The 17932-nt window shown below is 34.1% G+C and overlaps 2 protein-coding genes across 16 annotated transcripts in view; one reads left to right on the forward strand and one right to left on the reverse strand.

Annotated features, from left to right (window-relative positions):
• Positions 1–1572: 1572 nt before the first annotated feature.
• On the reverse strand, positions 1573–12936 carry Rab3 (RAS oncogene family member Rab3). 2 transcript variants are annotated; one of them, XM_076114551.1, is made up of 6 exons: positions 12424–12936; positions 9984–10084; positions 8400–8517; positions 6036–6154; positions 5321–5492; positions 1573–4367 (listed from the first exon to the last, which is right to left on the reverse strand). In XM_076114551.1, exons 2-6 carry the CDS (start codon positions 10082–10084, stop codon positions 4221–4223), a joined length of 657 nt encoding a protein of 218 aa, XP_075970666.1. In that variant the 5' UTR covers positions 12424–12936; the 3' UTR covers positions 1573–4220. The 2 variants fall into 2 exon arrangements, with proteins under 2 accessions (XP_075970666.1, XP_075970665.1); XM_076114550.1 differs by lacking the exon at positions 12424–12936 and adding an exon at positions 10170–10295.
• Positions 12937–16373: 3437 nt separating this feature from the next.
• The window catches only part of Stacl (SH3 and cysteine-rich domain-containing protein), a 137507-nt gene continuing 135948 nt past the window's right edge, over positions 16374–17932 (forward strand). For 6 of the 14 annotated variants that reach the window (XM_076114553.1, XM_076114557.1, XM_076114556.1 and 3 more), the window contains exon 1: positions 16374–17046. The gene's annotated coding sequence lies outside the window, so the exon portion shown is untranslated. The remainder of the gene's footprint in view (positions 17047–17932) is intronic. The other 8 variants (XM_076114562.1, XM_076114561.1, XM_076114564.1 and 5 more) reach the window with 2 other exon arrangements.

Here is a 17932-nt window from a genome sequence, read left to right on the forward strand (position 1 = left end):
ACTGAAATAAAAAGCATGATTCAAATGAAATAAAAACTAAATTATATTTACAAGTGAATTAATACGATGCCTTGCCTTGTCAACTTGATTTACCATGACATATTAACTAGTGATGGCCAAGTTCGCAATATATTTTGTTTAATAAGATTTCAGATCCTTCAATTAATGCACATACCTCTAAACCAAAGAAGAAAAGAGTACGAAACTTAACTACAAACTTTGCTCATTCCATCGAGTACCTAATGTTGAATTTTTGATACTAGCGACATCTGTGGAAAATTTCCCATACCATCACAGTGCCTTCAGACTAATTAAACAACCGCTGTAAAGTCATATTTCACGACGATGGTTCCTGAAAAAGTTTGTGCCGCGGAGATTTTATGACGAAGATAAAATGTAATTTAAAAGGTTTTTAATATTTTCGGTTAAACTGCCAAAGTTTGGGGTCATATATCATAATTATTCACTTACCATGATAACGATGACTGTTACTTTTCTACTTAGAATCATGGTGTCCAACGAGCCAGCCTTTTACGAGTAGATATTATTAGTTTAAATTGGCGTACGGCAAAATTCAAAAACATCATTCTTAAATTTGTTGTAACTATTTCAATTACTTTAAAATGTGAAGAAGTGAATTTCGGGACCACTTTAGGTCATGTTTCAGTTTTTGGCTCTGAATATTGTTAATCCGCTTACCTGTCGCGGTTCTGATTTTCATAGAAAAACAATGTTTACTCTTCCTTTGTTGTCCCAATATTAAAATATGCTTCGATTTAAAATGCCAACTACTATTAGTTTTTATTTTTGAAAGCGTTGCTCTTTTATGTTCTAACATTTTATAATAAGCGTTCATCTCGTTTGTGAAGAAAATAACAAAGACAAATCTCCCATTTTCAAAAATACTAGGTGCAAAAGTAAGTTATTTATATTTTCAACGAATTTTGAGCTGTGTTTCATGGTATTTTTAAAATTCATGTTTTTTAAAACTGTGAACTTCACACACTCTTTGTCCGACACCAACTCAATATACATAATTTATCATAATTTAGTAGCTAATAGTATGTTCTCCATTGTAATCGCTTCAGCAATAAATATTCGAGCAATAAACAACACCAAAAGCACTTTTATCATAGATAAGTGTCACATACTAGGACGCCCTTGACCGGATCGATCGCTAGCGAGTTGCGACCTAGTTGTTTGCTTCGGGGGAACTTTTTTACTATCCTCGTTTTATGACTTTCTCCTACTTGGTTATAAAAAAACGAAAGGAATATCTAATCTAATCTATGAATAAGGGCAAGTAAATAAAGCGAATGAGGATCACTAAAAAAGTTCTCATATAAATTGGCTGGTCAAATTGACAGTTTTTTTTTTCATAATATAGATTCTCGAACGTATCTGTAAATGAATAAAGAACGGCCTATTATTAAAAACTGCTATTCAAATATTGATATTTTTATGTTCTAATGTACCTATATATTCTGTGAAGGTCACATATTTGACACGTGCCACCTTCCCGATTGCCTTGATAATTAATTATCATAAATAAAAACAAACATTTTAATATATTATAATATATATTATATTCGTGAATCTTTTACATGGGTGTATCTTTAAATAATTCCTTTATTAACACACAACAATAATTATAACATACATTTTACCAATACAGCTAGTTGAATACAATAACTGTCATCTGAGCCAATATTTTAACGACGAATGACAAAAATGAATGACTAAAATGCATTTTAGTTCCAGTCGAATTTCAAAACACGCTTGTGGAAAATAAGTATAAAAACAGTGATAGGTACTACGCAAATTTGCTAAACATATGCTACTATAGCCCGTCACTACGATATGCCTTCTTTCGCGCCCTACAGGGCTCACACACACGGCTAGTTACGATAATACTACGTACATCTTTTAATTCAACAGACATGGGACTCGCTGTAAATATTAATACTGGTATATTATATTACTGCGTCATCTACTTTAGTTGTTATCATACCAAGAAGTACGAGCCTCTTCTAGATTTTCAGTAAATTTCTTTTGTTTATCTACTTTATAGTTTATTTTTCTTTTCGTAATAGCCGACTTCTTTCATTACATCTTCTACAATCCAAACATCTCAGCAGCAGTTCTGAAGCTATTACTCGCTTCTTTTAAATATATTGCACACTAAACACCATAATTTGTTTAAATACATATTTATTATAATATAATGTAACGCCTCCCATGTCTTAGATAACTTTATTACATTCCTTTAGTTAAAACACAATTCTATATCCAGTGACTTTGGGTCCACAGAATGCTCTTAATTGATTTTGTCAAATTGACTTTTATATTAATTTCACAATTTGTTATATATTGATAATATTCCAAACTATTTTTTATAAATTAATTGTAATCGTATTGAAGTAGAAAGCTTCTTTCAATTCAGTAATATCTAATGAAACAAGTAAACGCAGCATGAGCGAAGGTAAGCTTTCTATTTAGAAAGTCTAGGGGCATATTCCATCAAAATATTATCATATAGTATTTCTTACAGTATATCTATTACAATACAATTGTAGTTTGCGATATACAATATTCATATTAATAAATTTGGCGTCATAAGTATTTTTCATAAACTTGTAAACATTTCAAATAGGTACCTTTATGTCTCGAAGAAGCGATGAACAGAGTCACTGATTTAGATATTATTTATTGTAATAAAATTGTGTACGTATATTAGTTTATATTTCATCGAACAGATGTCGACACGTTATATCTTAACTAATTTACCTAATAATTAGAGTCTAAAAAAATAATGTGCTCATGTTTCAACAGAATTTGATATAAATCGTATTGTCTATGTCGTCTACAGATAAATAGATCTAGTGTCGAGTGATACGAGGCCGACACCAGGAATACTTCAATAGTGACCCGACGCGGGCGTCTTGCGTCGAGCTTCGAGCGTCGAGTGTCGAGTGTCGAGTGTCGAGCGATGCATCCAACAGAAAATGTTTTATGTACCTTACTTACTACATAGTGATTGAAATAAACACCTATAGTTATATATTAACATAGCATAGGAGGTAACAAGAATACAAACAGATTTATATGTAGGTAGATATAATACTATACAATTATTTATTTATACATTTTGGTAAACGTATTTACAAACACTTTAGGTAATAGATTATACCTGATTAGTCGAACTTTATATTCAGGCCGAGGGGTATCGAAGCATACATGAAGTCAATACCGAAGATAACGACAACTTCAAGATTACGCCAAAGTATAACAACGAACATTGATCAATTAATCTACTAATAATGAAGTAACAATATATCAAGTGTAGTCGTGATACATCCACACGTATGTTATATAATACGAAGCAATGAAGAGGCGGAAAACAGGCTCCTAAGTACGAAACCCAACCATTAACACATTACCATAACATTTTAAATTTTAACTAAATATATTTGCGCCTTCTGAACTTTAAAATTTGTAATAAATACTAAAAATCTGTTTTTGGTCCAAATTGTAATATTACTTTTGGGATAGGTACATTTTCGAAATTAAAAACCGCGCATAATATTTGGATACAACTAACGTTTAATCCTTATTAAAATATCTCGTTGTAGATCTTGAATTCTATAAATAATATCTAAATGATAACGTAAGATAGAAATAACATAATTTAACTCAATTACGACTAAAATTTAAATAACATAATATATAGTCACGACACAAATTCATTAAAGATAAAATATTAACAGCTAATAGAAGTATCAGATCCCTACTCCAGCTCGCAATACGTAGATAGCTAACTAACACCTATAGATTTAATAATACTAATACATATTTTTATTGTTACACATGTTTTAACAATTATTTAATTTTGTCACTTAAATTAAAATTTATGCATGAAATAGTAACAAGTACTATGCGATTCAACGTCCATCGCCTACCGCCATGGACTTTGTATAACATAGTAACTAGAGAGTACAATTTATATAACTCAACTAATTTAAACTTTAGGTGAGATACTTTAGTCATAAGTATACTCGGGGTGCTTCTAATTTATTACATTTTTACTTAAACATAATAACAAACCAATTCTAACTTGAAAAACGAAGCCGCTGATGTAACAAAAAGCTTAACTATTTCAACCCCGTTTGCGTGAAGAAAAAAGGAACTAAGTATAAAAGTGAACGTAATCAGGTATAGTATTAACAGTTACAGTTAGTATTGGAGTTGCCCTGCGGTTGTTCTGTGAGGCGCTGGCCGCGAGCTCCTCCCGCAAGCATGGCCGGCTCCGAGTCCAAGCTCTCTGACATCTTGTCGCAGATTATGTCCACCAGCCGCTCAAACACAGCCTATAAAGAACAAAAAATACAAATGTTAATGTAATGTACAGAGGCACCAAAGAAAAATCGATGAAGGTAATTTTAAACACATAATTATGGAAATATTAAATGTCGTTCTTAATGGCAATCCGGTAAAATAACTCAGTGAAATAGATTCCGATAAACTACATATACATAAAAGGTGTGTTTCAAAATGTTGTTTACGAGAATATTTTCCGCATAAAACCTAAAAATTATACATCTCGACCAGCTAAGTCATTTTCAGTTATCTCCTATTTCCCAGCATTGTTGTCAATCAATAGTTAGTGTAACACATCCGGCTGTATTGCATATTTGAACGCGTAATGCGGCTAAATGCCTTACACCACCATGTTGATGCTTCGGGAGTAGCTCCGGAATCTTCTTCAAGCAACGAAGCATTCATTATGCATGGTGTAAGTCCTCCGGTAGATCAAAGCCGGTTATGAACTTTTGCTCACCACTTATTATAGATGGGATTACAATTAATACGCACATAAGTCTTTGACCACCCTACTCGCTATAGTCCACCGGATAGCTACACCATATTTAGACGAAGATGACCTAATCGTATGTCTGCGTATGTCTCCATCCAAGTCTAGAGTGTCTTGATATAGACGATATTTTCGGATGATAGTATGTCACCTTGCTAACTTTCATCTACATCGGTTCTTCTGTTCAGCCGTGAGAGACGAGAGGATAAGAGACGACATACAGTGCTATAGCGCGATTCTGAACAGTCGGTACTGTCAAGTATTGAAAGTTTGACATTTAGAATGTACTGCCAAAATAGTTACATCGACGCCCGCCAAAAGCGCTGATAAGAATTTCATACAAAAATTCTCAATGATGAGCCGGTTTTCGGTAGTTGATAGTAGAAGAGAATCGAAATACAACTTTTACTCCATAATCTTAGTAAAATATTACTATGACAGGGTTCTTACTTTGACGTAAATGTTCTCCTTAGCGCTGGTCTCGTAGAACTCCACGCCGAGCTGTTCTGCCAGCTGCATGCCGCGTTCAGTGCTGACGACGCGTTCTTCCTCCATGTCGCACTTGTTGCCCACCAAGATCACTTGCGCATTGTCCCACGAGTACGTCTTTATCTGCGTCACCCTGGAATTTAAGAAACAACATTAAGTATCTATATTTCTGCTCCTGAACTAATAATGTCTTCACAAATTAGGATTTTTACTGCCTTCTGCTGCTTCTCTTACCCCCGGTTTCTGAGTACATTTAACGGCAGTTTATCTATTCGATAGCGTTTCTTTTTATAATGAGTTTAAGCGCGATTGAATAGATAAACTACCGCTAATTGTTCCTCAGAAACCGGGGGTAAGTAATGTTTCTATGTTTTATATTTCCTGTTTTTACGAAGGATTTATATCCTCTTACAAGTAGATGGTTATGCCCTTGTGTATGATTTTAAGTCTTGTAGAAAAGTATTTTTTTCTTTTATAATGAGCTTTTTAACCTCATTAAACTTATCAACGCTTGTTATTTAACGGGAATTCCTCGATTCCATAGAAAATATTACGATCACGAATTTGCTACAAAAGTACTAAAATAATAATTCTCAGGAAAAGAAAACGAAATGTAATTCTTTTCATTTATCTATTCCTTTTCATATTGATAAATATAAAATGTCATAATAATTACCAATCTTGGACGCTGTTGAAGCTCTCCTCGTTGGTAATGTCGTACATTAGGATGAAGCCCATGGCGCCTCTGTAGTAAGCCGTGGTGATCGTGCGGTAGCGCTCCTGGCCTGCAGTGTCCTGCAACAGACGAAACACAAACAATAAATACACAGGTAAATTAAAAAAATACGGCATTTAACGTATAGTCAAAGTTACTACTTTATAAAATGTCCAGTATTATTTTTCATTCAATAAATTGCAAATGAGGTAATAACCTTCAAAAAATTCAAAGTTCGAAAATAATTACATAACTACGAGTAGAATTTTTTTTAAAAACATGGTAAAAATCCCTATTGTTAGTTATTAAAAACCTGGAATGTGTCACAATTCAATATCATAAGGGTTTTGGTCCAATGGATTCCGAATTATCATTCTAAATTTATTAATCCGTTCACTGTCCCATGGGTCGCATACGATTATAGCTAATTGTTAAGATTGTTATCTTGGCAGGTTAAAATACTTTTGTCTCTTAATCGTTGCTTTAGCAATAATAGATACTGATACTTGCTAACATTGTTTTTGTTTCTATATTTGTCCTTCGTTCATGTAAAAACGGCTATGTCTATTTGAATTAAATTCGGCAGGGTGATAGTTCACTACACGGGAAAAACCTTGTGATTTTTTTTTAATTTCATCCTAAACAATGTTTTATACCCTGTTTCAAGCTGAAACGGGGTATAAAACATTGTATGTGTGCGAAACCACGTCGGTTAGCATGTACCTTAATAAGACTGATACGTTGTGGTCTGAACATGGAGTAAACTTTTAAAATTATTATATAACATTGAATTAACTTTATGACTGTAATCTTGTTGGTAATGTAATTTTTTTCGAAGCACAGCACCCCTTGCAAACAAAGCGAGCGTAACATCAACATCATTCTAAATCTTCGAGAAACGGGACCACTATAGATTATTTCAAGTGAGTCGTTCAAATAACACGATCAAAAAACGTTTGTCTTCCTTAAGTTGCATTAATATACCGCGAAAATACATCCGGAAGAATAGATGAAAGACATCACAGGATGTACTGCGTATTATCCCGCTTACAAGTTAAATGCGATTGAGGAAAACGGTTTACTGAAGGCGACAAATCTCTTTGTACTTATGCCCCTTTAAGTCGCTTTCATTTATAAGTTAAAGCGATGAGACCTTTGCAATACACGTGGTGTTTCAAACCACACGTGTCAGTATTCCGAATTTAACAGGAAAAAATATCTGTCCCCAATCCCTAAACTAGATGTAGCGGAAAAATCCGAAAAGTCCGATAAAACAAAGTCATATTAGACGAATTCCACGACCCTTAAACCGCTCGGGTATTTCATTAAAAAAATATCGCTGAAGCCAACTCTGTTCCGATAGTCGCATATTTCCTGCCTACGTTGAAACAATTTCAGTAGTATGTGGAGCGTAACAAGCCCTATGTTAACTCTCCAACTAAATTAACGCGTTCGTACCAAGAATTAACACCGAACGATATTATGTGGTGCCTAGTTTTAGTTCGACATAAATGTATCTAGTATCGGCGCCCCGGGCATTTAAACGAAGAGGAATGCCAAGACTCTTTCAACTAAGGCCTGCCATACACCCATCTGAAATTCTCGACGCAGGATTCGAAATTTCGAGTTAATCAAAGTACGAAATGTTCGTCGAAAGAGCGTGTAGCGCGCCTAAACCAACGTAAAACGTGGCCGTATTAAATATTAATTGTTTGTGTGGGCCGAGCCCCGGCCTTATTTTATTTGTGGAGAAAGATTTTTGCGTGAATTCACTTACATCCTGTTCGTATTAACGTTATGCCCACCATAAATAAATTATTTAGATCCTAGCTTTGTGTATTCATTGGAATGTGGGCATTGTTTGGAAATAATAGCTCGTAAAATATATGTTTTCAACAATAAAGTTGTCCAGTGAAAAACATAAAGTGGCTGTTTCGTAGCGTAGTTTTATTGCATCACTTTTGTTTTACGACTGAACTTGAGAAAGTTTAAAAGAAAGTGAGACATGTTTGATGCGTGTATCTCGATCGAGTCTAACTTGAAGAAAAATAAGACAAAAGAACCAATCTTGCAATCCAAGAATCTCTATATTTTAATAATGAACAATTCAATTTTACAGTTTTTTTTCTTTTTTTAGCCCATTACTGTCCCACTGCAGGGCAAGCGTCTCTTCCCAATTATTTCTAATACACTCATAACTTCGAAAAGTCATTGGTGTGTTGCCTTAGATTCGAACCTGCGACCACTTGCGTGAGAGGTGCCAACTTAAACCACTCGGCTATCACTCAGCTATTTGTATAGTAAAACAGTATGTAACATACGCACCCATATTTGTAGTTTAACGCGTTTGTCGTGGCGGAACACTGTCTTCACCTTGAAGTCGATGCCCACGGTGGACACGAAGGCAGAGGTGAACGAGTCGTCCGCATAACGGAACAAGAAGCTGAAAACATACCAAATAACAATTAGACTACGAAAGAATAGATATATTTCCAGAATACACTAACCCTCTTATTCATAAACACACTATAAACCTATTTTAGTTAAAGAACTACTATAATATGTTTTCTCTTTTTCATTTCGCTAAGGAGTGAAAGAAACTCTTTATAAGCCTTTCATAACTTCATATTAATTTATGTATAAATAATATGAAGTAACATGTAAATCCTTTTAAATCTACTTCATTTCCATTAGACGTCTGTAAAAATTAGATCATTAATTAATTCCATTCATACATACAGTAAAGGACTGCGCACTTCAAAGCAGTGTTTTAATTTTCCTATTTCTCTAGCATTAAACATACTTATTAACTGTAGTTTTAATCAAAGCATACTTGTATCAAAGGCTCGCAGTAGTCGTGGGACATAATGTTAGCTTGTAATTATTTGCACCAAATATTGGTCTTTCCTCACCACACAGGGGAAAACTTTGAGAGAGGGCTTTGAGTAGGCTTATATTCTCTTGTACGGAGTTATGTACTTGTTTCATAAAACGGGATCTCGCTGTACTTTGTTTTATGAAGAAGGATGTTCACTTGTTAAAAAAGCTTGCTATATATAATACTACGTAATATCACGTCTGTTATATCGAAACTGTAGCCAAGAGGTGTATAAAACAAACACCAGTTTCGCCATGAACAATGTTAGTCGTCTGTAATAGGGGGCTATTGCCGTATACCGAGCACATTTATAATTTTTTGTACGAGATAATGTAAAAAAGTTAAGTCTAAAGGTTTTCAAATCACTGACCCATTGACCGGTGCACTCGACTACCTCTATATATTTTTACTTGAAACGCTCGTTAAGAGTACCATTCTACTTTCAAACTCATAAAAGTGGCCTTAATGTCTTAACGGCTGCGTCATATTTTCAAACTTGGAGCTTGGAAAACTGACGCAGCTATTTTTCTTTTGAGAAACTCAAAAATTATTGTAGCAAAAACGTTTTAGAGCAAGAATTAATCAAAGAAAAAGACGAGATATCAAAAGAATCTTTACGGTCTCCTAATCCGATATTGAAACGCTATAAAGTAGTAAAGTGCCCTTATATTAACGAGATTTCTCTTTAAACGATTTCTTTTTTAAAGACACGTTCCTAAATACCACACCCAACAATGAAATGGATAACATTAATTTGATTTCAAAGCGTTGAAATTTAGCCTAACGTAGATAAAAATGTTTGAAGTATATGAAAGTTTTAGTTTCATAAAGAACGCATACACATAATAATAAAAGAATATGAAGACTGTCGCACAAAATTCATGATAAAAGCCCTTAAACCGTCTAGACACTAAACCATTTCGAAGTGAAGTCACATCAATCAAATAAATTGTTTTCGTTTTTTCTTCTAATATAATGTACTAGTGAATATTCATATAAAACTGTTATTTTAATACGTATGTTATAAATACCTCGTCTTTCCTACGGAACTGTTTCCTATGATGAGCAGTTTGAACATGTAGTCGAAGTTCTGGTCGGCCGCATCCTTCTGCCATTTCGCGTCTCCCGTCATCTGTTATAAAAATACAGCTTGATTCAATTTTCTATAATCTAGAACACCAAAATCAAGTATAATTCTTTCATGAAGCTGTAGTAACCTCATCTTCTAAATTAGTATTGTTATTCGTATGTTCATGTATAGTTTCCATTATAGCACACTTCTATAAATAAAAAAAAATCTATTTCCACCGTCAACACGGCCACATCGGTATATTGCACTAACAAATATATCGCAAATGCAAAACACGATACGTTTCCCATATAGTATTGATTAGCAAAACTCAACTTTGCTACGCTATGTATTAACACGCAAGTAAGCCCACATTAGCCTAACATTGTTTCGTGTCATCGAAAAGCCTTATCAGTTATATCGATAATATTCGAAATCAAACTTAATTGTATTTGGAATAAAGTTTATTTTACGTTGATCGTTACTTTGAATTTATTCAGAACCGGGAAACAAAAACGACTTTTAGATAACACCAGCGTATCGTCACATCCTAACCGATAGGGGAATTTGTGTGTCCTAGACATAGACGTGTTAGAGATAAGAATTCAGGACTGGCTCCTTATTATGTAAGCAGCAGACAGAATATAATTACAGCAAACCATTCTTTTGTAATATTTATAAAGATAATAAGATGTACCCTAACAACCTATTTTCAAATGGTACTTATATGATTTTAAGGAGAAAAGCAAGGCAGCTTTATGACGTAAAAATGGGAGAGCCCACTATAGGTAAAAGCTAGGTGATTATAAAGGATACTCGCAAGTACCTACATGAAACGAGATTTTACAATTTCATCGTCGAAAGACTTATATTATTCAGTGAATTTCATCCAAACACGGTAACTTTATTCGATGTGCTTTGAACCGAAAATATTTAAGTTGATGAATATTATTCTCGGCCCACTTCATGTAGGCGTGTAATATCTGTCAAGTGCTCAATATTGAGTTGATCTCATCAAGTTATATTAGCGCCTGTTATGAAATAAATAAGATAACTTGCGGGAGGTAATGGCGACGTTATGGGTATGTTGGTTTCTCAATTAACGCATCGATCAAATAAGTTTTTCCTTTTAAGTAACTGTCTAAAGCAAAAGTGATCTATCGGATATTACCCAGCTAATATTCTTCATCGTAATTACTGCCTTTGAGACACTTTTCTGTGAGAGTTTTACCTTAACCGAGGCTAAGATTTATTTATATCAGATTTTTTGTTTATCGTCTCAGCTTTAAAGGGATAAGATGGATAATTTTCAAAATGCAGACCCATTTTTGTAAGCCTTTACTTTAAAAAGTCACCGTTTAATAAATATATCTGTTATTCACCTATCAGGTTTATTATTATAATTTCATGAGTTCTATAAAACCTTTTAAATAAATTATAACATAGATTCAAGTGGCGATTACGTCGGCACATACAAGATAGTACTAACATACACGATTAATGAGAGCAAATGGCCGATAAATACGTTAGTGACCTGTTTCTTTTAGTGGATGGGTGTAAAGTCGAAGGAACAGGTACTAAAAGCTTAAACTTTTATTACCAACTTCCTAGCGAAACTACAAAATACCATTACAGAGAGGAATGTAATTCCACATTCATTTCCTCTGAGAACAGTACCCGTTATTAAAAATTTCCATTGCTTTCTATAAAAGATATAGTCATTTTAAGAATCCCTTCCTTCTTATGATAATTTCCAACGATAATGCAATAAAAATATCTGCTGCTTTGACGGGTGTCAATATCAGACTACAATAGTCTCTTCGGGGGGTACCTACTTCGGGGGTACATTTATAGGTAGGACCGTACGACGTAGGCAGTGCTGTGGTCATCTATCTATGTATATATAAACAAAATTTTCATATACTAACTACTGAAAAATATAGAATAACCAGGTTATAATTTACATAAAATCCACATAGATTTAAATATGTCACAGATTCATAATAAATTGCTTTTTACCCCGAACAATCTGTAGTAGTTCTCTAGCTACGCCTACGTGCTGGTAAATCAAAACGAATTCCCCGAGGATAGGAATTTATTTAAGGAATTATTACTTAGAAGCTCTGAGAAGGAATGTTTGCTTACATATTTGTAACATTCTATCATAAGAGCAATCTTGAATGGAATTAATGTCCACCCAAGTTTGCTCTCTGCGAGGCATAGAGGTGAAATGTACACAAGAACATGAATCAATGCAGCACATATTACTTGATATCTATCAATTGAACTAATAAAACAATCAAAGCTCAATAAATTGATGTGTAATGATATTCTAACTAAAAAACCAGTGAGTGATATAAATAAACGACACACAATGAGTAATAATACAAACTATGACCAACCTTTTATCGGTACTCCTGTATCAAGCCGAGGGATGGACGTCAGGGGAACCTATCACTATATTTTTTATCGGTGGAACGGCTTCAAGCTGTGTAACGAGGGACACGTTGCGTGTTCTATCTCTTTTTACATTCACACCACGCAACAACAGCGGGTGCAAGGTTTACTCTTTTATCGATTTCTTTCCGCTTTTAACAGACTTTATGCCAATTGGTTATCTTTACAAAACAACATGAACAAATAACTCAGAGCACGATGCCACCAGTTTTGTCGATTTGAAACATACAAAATCGATATTTGGTAATGTTATTTCGTAACTCACTGTTGTACTCGTAGACACTATTGTGAACCAAACGTATACACCTTCTTTTGTTTCAAGAGTGTCAAAACTGTGCGTTTTAAAGCAATTATGCCATAAAGAATTATTTAAAAAAAACGTAACCCCCAATATAGGGATGTGAATGTTTCGCGCTCACAGCTGTTACGAGCTCCCTCTCCTATTGAAATGGGAATGGGATGAAAAGCCAAGATGGCGGGCAGGTGCGCGCGCACCGTGTCCGCGCAGCCTGTCAAAGTTACACACAAACAAATCTGTCTTTACTGCTCACCAATCTGAAATGTAAACCACGGTTTTAGATATTAAAATTTATATAACACATATTTTATCATTATCATAATTATGAAAAAACTTTTTCGCCCACTTTCTTTTAACTTTAATTGAGTTTCGACAATTCAACGATAAAATGTTCTCTCAGGAGTAGGTAGAGCTATAAGGCGGTGCTTGTATATACGTAATGTATGTAGGTACTAACACAAGCAACAACGTTGTACTTATTTAACATAAGTACAAAGCAATCCTCACAATGTTCGCGGTTTATTTTTAGATATACGCCTCCCAACTCTGGCAGTTATTCGATTTATCTCTACTTTTCTCGAAGTTTGAAGGAGATGTCCTTTGAGCTTTTTTTACACACTGTTTTCACAAATAGACATTTAGTAAAATAAAAAGGTAATTGTACTGGGATAGCCGTGAGCTAAAAAGAACTTTTGAAAGAAAAGCAATTTTACAATGCTCGGCGGAGAATAATCTGTGAGAGGAGCCTTGTTACAAGCCTTGACCCTTGTGACCCAATTACCTACATTGTGGTTTCATACATTGATCATACACTCTAGGTATGGGTACTTGATAAATCTTTAAGATGGTTTTGTGATTCTCGCACAGTGCCAAAGTATGCTATAAAACTAAAATGTTACGTGAATCATCTTATTGTCTACTTTAATGTCATTATTCTGTAATAAAATATTTAAAATTGTGTTTGATTACAGAGCAAATGTTTTGGTATAATGCTATAGTTATCTTCAAGTATAATGCAAATACTACGCAATAGCGGATAATTTTCGCATTCAATTCAACTTGAAAGCGCTCTGCTGACGTCATAGAGGACAAACTATCAGTGTCACGCTATTATAGAAATCTTGTTTACGAACTGTGTTATAATAGAAATATGCTATAAGTCAAAGCTATAGAATAAACTATGCTTTAATATTTTGTATAATCTAATAAAAGTACATGATATAGAACCTTTTCCGTAAATACTTATTGCACCTAAAATTGGTGAAAAGCTCTAGCATTTTCACATGGTGATGTTGATCAGATATCGTTACACGATGCCATATATTTAGTTAATAAATACACAATAGGTACTAATTTAACTTCTACCTAATAGCAGGGAGTGCCTTTGGTTCAGTCTCTCGCGAGATCGAACCTTTTATTCAACGTGGCAAACCTACTTGTACAAATCTCACAATATTTTTTGGGCACATCTGGATTTAACGACATTTTATTTCAAAGAAACAAAGTCTTGCGGATTAAATATTCATACACACTCTGAAAATTACGATTTGAGTTTTCAACAACTGGTACGTTTCCTTTTACAGTTGGTTAGCTTACTTATTCTTACAATTCTACTAGGTACTTAAATTGAAACATAAAATTAATAAAAAATATTTAAATTTCATTCACAAATATAATACCTTTAATACAGTTCGTAAATCTGTTTAATAGAAACTCTATCGCCAGTCCAACGCCATATAACTCGATAACGAGTACACGTTTACGAGGTTCATCAATCAGGTAGAAATCGACTGAAAATTACTTTTTATTGCGGTGTTTATTTGACTGTTATTGAGTTATATTGAGAGCAATAAGCGATGGATATTTACATACAAATGTGCCATCTATGTATTGGCAGGAGAATGACAATGTATAATGAAAATGTATTCTCGTAGCTGGTCGTAGCACCTGCGTAGTGCAACCATCTACGCTACGTTTTCATTAATTCGTTTGACTGCGTATAGATGGCGCGGAGTACAATAGTCAGTCGCGATGTTATAATTTTTTTTGTGTTTAAAAATGTAGCCGTTATCCTTTTTATACGTTAGTGTGCCTATATTTCTTTATTATTAAACTGAAATCATGAACAAAATTATATATGGGAAAGTAAAATAATAGTTTTAGTAGCTTCGAAGCTTTGAAGACTGTTTGTTATGGCCTTGTTCTGGCTAATCTACGGCAATTTAATTGTATTTGCTATTTTATATTATATAGCTTCTTATGGTGTAACGTTGCTCGGAATGTAACGTATTTGATTGGAATCCAAACAATGTCTAGCGAGCTATGTATACCTTTGTTTTCGATAATGTGTTGGAGACAAGTGCTTTCATTGTAAAAACTTTATTATTTATATTTTGGAACATAGACATATATACGAATGAATAACATACATTTGAATATTTGTTCTCTAAAAAAAGTTTTATTAAACCATAAAAGCATACATTAATATCACGTAATTTAAAACAAAAGTTGTATAAAATTACACAATTCGCACAAGATCAGCGGCACAAAATCAGTTGTTTATACAGTTGACCTTTGAATGTCGCCAAATATTTCGGGCGTTTGTCGCGTGCCCGCTGCTGTCGCCTGCGCAGCGTCGGACGCGGCCGCGGAAATCGCGACGACGAGAATAGACTCCACGTCGACTGTGACGTCACACATTCGCGTCAACTCATGCGCATACTCAACACTGTCTGAAACATCTTCCTTCCGAATAATTATTTTCGAATACCACCTCATATCATCGCAATTTATGCTAAATTAATTCGTTGTGATTTGTAGGCGTAAGTTCGGAATTAGTTTTTATGACAGATGTTTAAAACAAATCTTGTGTAGAGAGGAAAGTTTTGCGTTCGGATAATATTAAGAAAAATATGAGTTCCATATTTTCGAGACAATAAATGTCTCGTAAAGAAGAAAAATACATAAAAAAATACTTACGATTTTTAATCGATAATTTCATACAAACAATTACACATACCAACTAACAGATGTTCGTCACTTGTAATTAACAAAAGCAAAATAAAATAACATAAAGCTTTACCTCTATTAGAAACTTATTCAAGTATCAAATCATTATAAAGATAACAACACTATTCACTATTCTCTACATTTTACTCAGAAAGCTACTAAAATTATCATTAATTTGTACCAACACATTATGTTATCATTGTTATATAAAATAAGTATCAAAATAATATTATTTATTCTTGAAAATAAATAGTCTAACAAATGATTGATGTTTGTGGTTACCCGAGCAAATATGATTGTAATGAAGCGTTTCATCTAGCCTTAATTATGTTGTGACCATTTAGTTGTCATTACCAGCCCACCAGCTGTTCACTTCTAATTGTCGACGCTTAAAATTAATTTATACAATTTGCTCTACCATGCAGTTAAAACAGATTTATGCACAAAACCAAATAATAGGATTATATTGATTGATTTAACTGGGTTAATGAGTGAAACAACGTATTGGCGACAGCACAAAAATACGGCGGCCTTTCGAAATTGCACGGAGTTTGCATGTCGGGTGAGCGGAGTGCATGACGCGAGGGTTGTCGGGCACGGAGGGAGTTCGTCAGTCGCGGCAGTCCCACGTCGAACAGCGCGCCCGCCTCGCGCCTCGCTCGCGCTCTCACGAACCCATGGACTACGATCGACCAAGCGAACCCACACTTTATTTCTCTATCACCTTTTCACCCTTCCTCATCCACGGTAGTTGTTACCAACGAATTGGGCGAGCTTAAAATGACACTCAAAGTCAGTTGCGAGAACTTTTTTCGACTTTCCAAAACTCTTAGTGATTGACACAACCCATTAGGCTGAACAAACCCGCTTCGAAAAGTTATTTTCTTATCCAAAAATGCATCTCGGAGTAAAATTATATCGCAACCTATTTATACACAAGAAACGACTGAAATTTTCTGAATGCAACCTTTAAAAAGTTTACACACGATTTATGAACTATTTACACTATTTTACAAATAGTTTTGGACATTATTTTTATCCTTCGGACTACCCCTAGAACGCTAAGCAACTATGACCAAAGACATTTAAATAAACTATATTATTATTAGTGCGCTGATTACGTTTCTTTATTAGTGTTAAAAGACAATTTAATTAAGTGTGTGGTTATCAATAGAACAGTTTAACTATAAGACTATTTAGTGTGTGTGTTAGTGTTTTTGTTAAACAATACCATATCCTTCAGTTACCCTTTAGTTAATTGGTAAGTACAATAAACCTTTAGTTGATAAGAATGTTCAAAGAGATCAAAACATAAAAAATATATTTTAAGAATAAAAGTTTTAACGTCCCATACTTCTGAACATTGTACGCCAAACTATGACAAAATATGCAAACAAGTAAAGGCTGTTAACGACCGTTATACCAGCACATACATTACAATGAACTGAAAGAGGATACGTAATAACTCAAGTGTTCTGTTACACAAATATACTCTACGGAAGTTAAACATTTTACAATTGTATCTTAAAATAAAGTTGTTTTCGTGCGAGTGCCAGTACTCCAATGCTATTTTTTTATATAATGAGGACATACGAAAATTTTGAACTGAAATGAAAACCGGGTCAAGCGTATTTATTCAAAAGTGATTTTGACAATGTTTTCGAGTACACTCGTAAAAAGGACCATTACGGTGCCGTAACAGAGCGCCGTGGTATATAACACGTAAGTAGGTGTTTTATATAGTGATCGTAATACCTATCTAGTCGGCTGTGCCAAGTCCAATGACATCGTGGGATATTTATAAAATAATTTTATAATGCCAAACGCTTTCCATGGAGTATACAGTTTACGGTACATTTTATGTGAAAACTTCAGTGCGACAATGTTGTATAAAAATACCTGACTTGTTTTATAAAACACTCTTTACAATATTCATAAAAAAAACCTGGACTGTGTACCTTACAAATGTTTATGAAATACATTTGAAATTCCCGCATATTTCTGTATTTGCGTGTCTTTCACAAAAAATCAAAGCGTACATATTTCAATCGGCTGTGCAATCAATATTCATAAAATTCGTGATTCTAGTGAATTCAGCTGTTGTTTAAAAATAAATCCGCGACAACAGGCTGAATTGACAACAATAG

The sequence above is a fragment of the Anticarsia gemmatalis genome, chromosome 5 (assembly GCF_050436995.1).
Source record: "Anticarsia gemmatalis isolate Benzon Research Colony breed Stoneville strain chromosome 5, ilAntGemm2 primary, whole genome shotgun sequence".
Classification (NCBI taxonomy): Eukaryota; Metazoa; Arthropoda; class Insecta; order Lepidoptera; family Erebidae; genus Anticarsia; species Anticarsia gemmatalis.